Below are 8,227 nucleotides of genomic sequence, written 5' to 3' on the forward strand. Positions count from 1 at the left end.
TAGTAGTAGAGGCAACAATTCCATCACTGAAAATCAGGCTATTGTTATGTTGCCTTTCACCTACGCACTACACACAGATGTACATTAGTTTCATTATTTCCCCTTCTTGATTAATACATTCAACTTATTGAGGAAAAAAGATTTTTCAGTACATATAGAAGGAGCTGTAAGAATGCCAGTGAAAATCTGATTCTAATGACAGGTGCAGCTAAGCTGCAGGAATCCTATCTAAAACATTTTATTTATACTTCAACTCAACAACTGAAAAACTTCCTTTCTAGTATGCATGATAAAAGCCTTGTCAGATGTACCTCTTCATAGTAGGTTTCCATAGCTATCCTCATTTCTTCCAAATTATTGGTCTTCAGGTCTGACTGGAATTTGCTAAAAATAGAAGAAAAAAAATAATCACACTGGCAAAGCCACAGCAATACCTGTTGGTTTACAGTTTCTGGGTGGGTGGTTTATAATTTCTACGATGTTCTCCGAGTTTGCTAATTTGTGTTAAGAAACTGAAGAATATGGGTGAAAAATATTGGGTTTCAGATTCCATTGATTATCTTATCCAATACAAGCCCCTACCCCTCCAAAGTCATACTTGATAGCATTGTCTTTCTCCTTGCACTGCTGTTCTAGCTTGAGAACCTTCTGCTTTAATCCACTAACCACCTACAGAAAGAACAAAGAAGTCATCAGTCCTACAGTGATCCGTCTCTTCACAGAAGTTGCATTTCTCCATAATCTCACCCTCTCTTTATAAATTGTACCTAATCAGACATACTTATTCCTACCTACTTTAGCACTTAATAAATCACATGCATGTCCGTTACCCTGTTTCAAACAGGACACTAAAGAAATTAGATCCCTAACTTCTATCTATGGTAACATAACCAGTTTTATAATATTTACACATAACGAATAAATAAAAACAACTCTGCCCATTATTTGCTGCTTTGAATTTAGCAGGATGCAAACAGACTCAAAGAAGTGACAAAGAAAGCTCTCTACAAATCAGTTAATTTCAGATCCTTGTTACCTGACTATAAAAATAATTGTTACACGATTCCCTAACTGTTTATTCTTTCTTACTTCATTCTATTTTTTTTTAATTCAGTAGTGGTTCAACTTGGCAAGAGGAAAAAAAGAGGAATGAAAGCAAAAGGTAGCAAACTATTACCCATCCATTGTCGGACTTCTTTTCTGACAAAGCTCGTGCCAGCTCAGAGCACTGCAAGAGAAGACAAATAATGCAAATGACCAACTTTGCTACTTTATTCTATTGTCAGCTCTTTCCACGGAATTTTCTAATCTACTTATCTCCATAGTCATTTCACAGTCCAACAGCTTAAATTTAGAAGTCCCTATGCTCACCAGTTTGTATTAGGATGCTTCTCTCAAGATGCAGAAGAGAACACAGAAAACAACAGGCGCAAGGAATTGTATTGGGTTTATGCGGACAGATTTTGGCAGCAGGGGGGCTGCAGGGGTGGCCTCTGTGAGAAGAGTCCAGAAGATGCTACACATTAGCTAAGAGCCAGCTCCAGCTGGCTCCAAAAGGGACCTGCTGCACCGCTGAGCCAATGAGCGATGCTGGTTGCAGCTCTATGAGAGCATATTTAAGAAAGTAAAAAAAACAACGGCAGCTGAGAGAGAGGAGTTGCAGCCTATGGAGAGGAGCCCACAAATGAGCAGGTGATCTGGTGGGAGCTGCCAACCATGCTGGAGCAGTTTGCTCCTAAAGGATGGACTCCGTGGTATGGACCCTTCATGTTCCCCTAGGAAGAAAGGCTGGGAGAGCTGGGGATGTTCAGCCTAAAGAAGAGAAGGCTCCAGGGTGACCTTATTGCAGCTTTTCAATACTTAACGGAGGCTTACAAAAAAGACGGAGAGCAACTTTTTGCTTAGTCAGATAATGACATGAAAAGGGGGAACGATTTTTAACTGCAAGAGGGGAGATTTAGATTAGAGGTTAGGAGGAAGTTCTTCACTCAGAGGGCCGCCGAAACAGGTTGACCAGAGAGGTCGTGGATGCCCCATCCCTGCAGGTGTTCAAGACCAGGCTGGATGCGGCCCTGAGCAATCTGATCTAGTAGGTGCTGTCCCTGCCTATGGCAGGGGGGTTGGAACGAGTTAGTCTTTAAGGTCCCTTCCAACCCAAGCCATTCTGTGATTCCATGACCCACACTGGAGCAGTTCTTCAACTGAAGTCTGTGGGAAGCCCACACAGCATCAGTTTGGGGAGGACAGCATCCCATGGGAGGGACTCCACACTGGAGCAGGGGAAGAAAATGACCACGAAGGAGCAGCAGGTGACAAAGTGTTATGGACTGACCGTAACCCCCTAGTTCTTGTTCCCCTGCACTGCTTGGGGAAAGGAGGTAGAAGTGGGTGGACCTGGGGTGGAGAAGGAGGCTTAGTTTGCTTTTAGTTTCTCACTGCTCTAGTCTATTAGTAATAGGGAATAAATTATATTAATCTCTCTATGTAGAGTCTGTTTTGCCCACGATGGTAATTGGTGAGTGATCCCCCTGTCTTTATCTCAACCCTTGAGCCCTTTTTCATCATATTTTCTGGCCCTCTTCCTTTGAGAAAGGGAATGAGAGCACAGCTATGGTGGAGCATAGCTGCCCATCAGGGTGAAAATACTACAGGAATTTAGTGAAATTCAGGTATTCTATGATCCTAAATGTTTCTCAGCCTCATGGGTCTGATAATAAAGCTCATTTTTGTTTCCTGGTTCAGGTCTTGGGACTGCATGCAACAGTCACCATGCAAGAGGTTAACTCCCTTCTACTCTCAGGCAAAATATTCAAAAAGCAGACCTCTGAAGGGACAACAATTCAATTTTACCTTCAGAAATGAAAATTATCTTTGCAAAATAAGCTTATCTGCACAGCATGGTGTTATCTTCCCTTAAAGGGAGCTGGAATGGTAAGCTGAGATACACAAAATGGAAATCACTTTGCACCAACCAACCACCTCTCATATTCAAGTTCATCACTCCTAGGAGTCAACACACTACAGACTTCTGAAATTCAGTGAGACAAGGAGATGAGGACCACACCACTCAGCCCTCTTCTGCCTATTTTTATCCCTCTCCCCACCCTTCACCTCCCCATCCCCAAGAAATAGTCACCTTGGAAGGATCCAACAGTTGCTCAATCTGTTTATCCTTTCTGTTATTCTCTTCTTCCAGTCGACGGAGCTTAGTTTTCATTCGATCTCCTTCATTTTTCTGAGCTTGTATTGTCTAAAAGAGGAGAGAAAAATCCTAAGCTCATTTCAGAGACAAAATCACATGGAATTTTGACATGGAAATGTTTTGATGCCGATAACAATCCACTTATGATGGCCAGGACAAAGCAGATAAAAAAAAAAAAAAGACCATCACGCTAAGGCCAGGGCTGACATGTAAGAGAGATGACAGGCAAAAGATAAAAAGAAAGTTTTAACGGAAAGGCAACCTTACACAAATGATCTACAACAGCCAAGATATTTGTTTACAGGTATCCCTAGGGTTCAACTTGCCTAGTGTTCAACTTGTCCTCATCTTTCATACACTGCACAAAGATCAACTGACAAATTGTTAAAATGTGATGAATAACAGCCAGGAAGGGGAGGAAAAAAAAAAAGGAGGGGAAGGAGGGGTGTGCATGGAGAGTCAAAGAAACCAATGCAATGAACCTTTTTAGTGTCCAGCTAGGGCCATGGCTGGGGTTCAGGACTGGGTATACTTCAAGGCTTCCACCTCCAGAACTCAGAAGTATCTATCACACCATAAGAACAATGAAATTGCCTTAAACAGACATAAGTTTAGTTTAGACCTTGCATTATAAATACAAAAAAAAAAGTTTGGTGGATGTCTCAGTTGTAGAAACCAAAGTATTCTGAACCAACAAGGTCTGGACATCTAGAGATGGACGGAGCAGCCCTATAACTTTTATTACGTAAACATCAGAGAGACAGTACCTTTTTAAGTTCTATTATTTCATCATACATATCTTCTTTTTCTTTGTAGTCAGGAGTTCCAGGAATGTAGCCTACAGAAAAAGGCACATAAAATAAGCAGATCTGAATAAAGTACCTTCTCCTAAATAAAAATCTTCTAATTTAAAGAAAATATTTAGAACAGCACCAAAGTGGAAACTAGACCATTTTAAAAAGAAATGAGATCAAAGGAATTAATTTTATAAACAAAAATGGAGATGTTACCTCACGAACCTTCTGCCAGATTATACATCAAATTTCTCTTATCTCCCTTTTCTCTCATGCTAGATTAAAATACGCTTCTCAAGAAAAACACTTCACAGAAGACTGAAGTCTTTCCATCCCAATAAGTCAATTACTTACAAAAGATTTCTAAAAGATGTCCAAAAGACATTTTTCCTATTGACGCCTAATGTGTGAAAGTTTATTGCCTTTCAGAGTTGCTGGAACCTATGTATACAGGTATAATAAGAGCATAGGTATCATTTGAAATGGAATTTAAAACTAGGATTTCTAACTTTACAGTTCTCATTGAAGAAGAACAGGATAAAAGTTTTAAATTTTGCTTTTCTCATAAAAACCAGTTGATTTTAATATCACAACCACATGATAAAACACTTTCTAGAAAAGAAGTAAAAAGGAGTCAATTACATAGAATTTCAGGCAAGCAGATGGTTTCTATCAATGGTTCCTAAACTATGCTTTGCAAAGTCACAATAAATTGTCTACAGCTGGCCCATTGAACCATATTATATTTGCAGCTTTTTCAGCTGAAAAAGCATGGCAATTTGCAAGAAGTTCTGAAAGCTAATAGTGATTCATTGCTCACAAAAATCTGGGAAGCCGCCTTAACCAATTTACAAATCTCCAAAGTATTCCAATGATCACATTTTGACACATGTACTTTAATACAGGTTAAACTGAACGGGTCTTGCCTTACTAAAGCTAAGATCTTAAACAAATAACGCGTGGTTTTACATAGAAAAAGAAATGACATCACTATCTTTTATCTACCACACAATCGCAGAGTTTACCATTACTAGAAGAACGGGAATGTTTTGGCTTCTTCATTCCTAGAGCTTCCTTCAAATACTCTGGAGTGCTACTAGAAACACTAGATCGCGCATGCCCCACGTCAACATCTGATTTCAGGGGGTGGCTCACTCCTGCCAACAAAAATGGAACAAAATGCTAAAGTCAGGGATAATTGTGAATTGCGTTTGTGGATTTTTTCTGAGCAAATACGACACAGAAAGCTCCAGATGCTGTTAATCATTCCTGCTATAAATTCCAGTGCTCAAGATCAGATAACTCAAACGCAGTTCCAACCACCCAAGTAATACTGAAATGACTTCCTACGTACCCTCTAAACAAATACATATTTATTGTTTAAGTATCAGATGCTAAGCTGTCCCCAACAGTGAATTTTATCCATGTATACAGATAAAATTTCTGTACTGATACCTTGTTTCAGTGATCCCAGCCACATCTGCCTTGGGTTTTTTACAGCTGCATTCTCAAAACGTGCACTGCCTGTTCCCTGCAGAGATCTCCAAATGGCAGTTTTTTTAGGATACAGTTGTGTGCTAGAGCTGTACGGAGACTCTAAAACAAAAGAAAATATCTCTTGCCTTAAAAAGTTCAAAATCACAAAAATTCTGCCTTGTGCTTCAAGGTGCTTCCCAGACACAGCCCTATCACTTAGAAAAATATATAAAAATAATATAAAAAATAATAATATAAAAATAATCAAGAACTCCAACTAAGCTATAAACTTCAACATTTAGCCTATAAAAATCTAACTTCACTAGTTACAGAACACAAATCTCAGATACATGTGCCCTGCACCCACCAATGAGTAATTCTAGGGAGAATCGTAAGATGTTGTTTCAAACAAATCCTGCAGTTCCTGTGTCCTGTAGAAACCTATCTTGTTGTGCACAATGGAAGCAGAAGAAAAGACTTTGCAACTCTTACTTGGTGACTTCGGAGGCTTGTGAAAAATTCTCTTCTTTAACTTCTGGAAGGAAAAAAAATTATAATAATATAATAAATAATTTATATTTAAATATATAATGTATATTTAAAATATTCCACCCTTCAAACACTTGAGGATATAACTGCAAAATCGACTCCAATTTTATATTAAGAGCACTTACTCTAATAACACAAAACCTGTGTAGAAAGCAAAATCTGTAGCATTGATTACATGCAGGTTTGGCCACAGCAACAGTCACCAAACTAAGGTGGTAACTACTGAAGTTTTATCCTATAAAACAGTGTATTCATGCTCAGGACATTAAGACCTTCCCCATCAGTACTAAGTACAAGTGACAACAAGTCCAAGATGATCACAGAGCAGAGGCTGATCCATAGGACCATTTAGCTAAAGGAAAGGCTTGCTGAATTCCACAAAAACACTGTAAAATGATTAGTTAGGCCCATGACTTGATAAAGCAGCAAAATAAAGCCAAACATCACTTGCAGCTCCCAGAAGAAGAATTTAGAGAAGGTGAATTTAGAAGCCAAAATTACATCTGGAATTAGATGAGGTTTTCATATCCAACTGCATCGCAAGGACATTGTTACTTCTCCTCTCTGAAGGATCTCTTATTGATCAGGAGACACCACATGGGTGTAGTGTGTGCAAGAACACTCTGAGGCCTTTTTAAGGCGTTTATCTGCAGAATGCCATTAATAAAACTCACCATTTCTGCATCTGATTCACAGGTTATCACGGACAGGCTGTCATCTCCCTGGGAAATAAACACAAACTGCAATGTTTGCTACTCTCCAAGTAAGTGGTTATAATGCAAGTCCAGAAAACTTTACTTTCTGTTACTATCGCAACAGAGTTTGAGTACAACAAAATTCAAATGGGAAATGAGTGGCTACTTTTACAAAACGTGGCATCATCTGCTCTAACACAAACATTCTGTGTGATTCCTCCCTTACTAAGCTGTATGAAGGAACATTTCGTAAACTAGAGTAGAGAAGTAATGTGGCTGAGAAAAAACACACAACTAATAAATCAAAAAAAAGTATTTAATTTTTCCTCGTATTGAGCTGACAGATTTCTCTGCTTCTCAAATGTGAGCATATCCATAGCAAAAAGAAAATTTCCACTTCTCTTTCAAATTATATGAAAGTGTGCTGCCCTCACAGAAAGAACGTTTTCACTAGCTGCCAACTCCACGGCGCTTACAGCTGCAGCACCATTCTTTGGAAAGATGCTGATCTATCTCATTGAGGGGCTGGGGGGGTTGAAGTATTTTTTTAGAACCCCAGTTGTCAGAAAAGGAGATGGGACTGACAACAACAGAGCAGATACAACGGCATTTGGTGCTGGCTGCGAGCAAGCACGCGCACATCTCATGTGCCATGCTGTCTAATTTTTAATTTCCTGAGGCAATGTTCCCCGCAGCACACTGAGAAATTCTTTTTTATTTTTAAGGCCTTTTAATCGCTCTGCATGATCTCTCCACACAACTGCACCTATTGCAGGAGGAATCAGATAAAGAACGAGAAGGCGCTCGGCCTCTAGAGAACATTCAGCAGGATATAAAGGTGCCGTGACGAAACCACTCCAGTTCACCAGGATATAAAGGTGCCGTGACAAGAACACCCTTGGGAGCCTTCACAGCTCCTCTTCCCCTGCACAGCAGGCTCATCCCGGACAGGGAACACGGGGGCTCTGCGCAAAGGACCCCAAAGCCTCCCCCTGGCTGGGGAGGGAGAGGGAAAGGGGCGTTAAACCCCTCAGGCTCCGGGGTCGAAGCCCTTCTCCTGAGGGGGCTCCGGGCCTTGCCACGGGCCCGGGCCCAGGCCGAACCCCGGCCTCCCTCTTCCTCCTCCTCCTCTTCTTCCTCCTGGTCCTCGTCCCCCTGCCCCCGCCGCTCCTTACCAGCTGCCCCTCCGCGGCCGCCTCTCCTGCCCCTCGGGCCATGGCCGGGGGCGGCCTCAGGGGACACCGGGGCGGCCGCGGCCTCCCCCTCACGGCACTTCCGGGTGCGCGGTAACCATGGCAACCGCGGGGCGGCCCGGCAGCACTCCGCCCGGCCTTGCGCTAGAACGGGGCGGCGGGGCCGAACGCACGCCTGTGCAGGGTGCCGACGGGGCCCTCGCCCTCGCCGCGTCTTCGTCGCTGCCGCCTCCGGGCCCCGGGAGCTCGCAGGCAGCCCCCGGCCGTGCTGCGGGCCGCCACTGCCCCCCAGCGGCCCTCAGCGCACCGCGCCGCCTT

General features: G+C 42.1%; 1 protein-coding gene across 7 annotated transcripts in view; it reads right to left on the reverse strand.

Moving 5' to 3' along the window:
* Positions 1-8,202, reverse strand: part of IQCE (IQ motif containing E) — a 32,311-nt gene extending 24,109 nt beyond the window's left edge. For 6 of the 7 annotated variants that reach the window (XR_013939628.1, XR_013939629.1, XM_080556419.1 and 3 more), the window contains exons 1-10: positions 7,892-8,202; positions 6,696-6,743; positions 5,965-6,007; positions 5,452-5,592; positions 5,022-5,153; positions 3,970-4,040; positions 3,137-3,250; positions 1,178-1,228; positions 599-669; positions 312-384 (exon numbers count right to left, since the gene is read on the reverse strand). Coding sequence is in view for 5 of the 7 variants with exons in the window: in XM_080556419.1 (XP_080412545.1) it covers positions 312-384; positions 599-669; positions 1,178-1,228; positions 3,137-3,250; positions 3,970-4,040; positions 5,022-5,153; positions 5,452-5,592; positions 5,965-6,007; positions 6,696-6,743; positions 7,892-7,933 (786 nt within the window). In the remaining 2 variants the exon portion in view is untranslated. Of the gene's footprint in view, positions 1-311; positions 385-598; positions 670-1,177; positions 1,229-3,136; positions 3,251-3,969; positions 4,041-5,021; positions 5,154-5,451; positions 5,593-5,839; positions 6,008-6,695; positions 6,744-7,891 lie in introns of those variants that run through there. The other variant, XM_080556420.1, reaches the window with a different exon arrangement.
* Between the last annotated feature and the right edge of the window lie 25 nt (positions 8,203-8,227).

This window comes from Anser brachyrhynchus, assembly GCF_964034855.1.
Source record: "Anser brachyrhynchus genome assembly, chromosome: 15".
NCBI lineage: Eukaryota > Metazoa > Chordata > Aves > Anseriformes > Anatidae > Anser > Anser brachyrhynchus.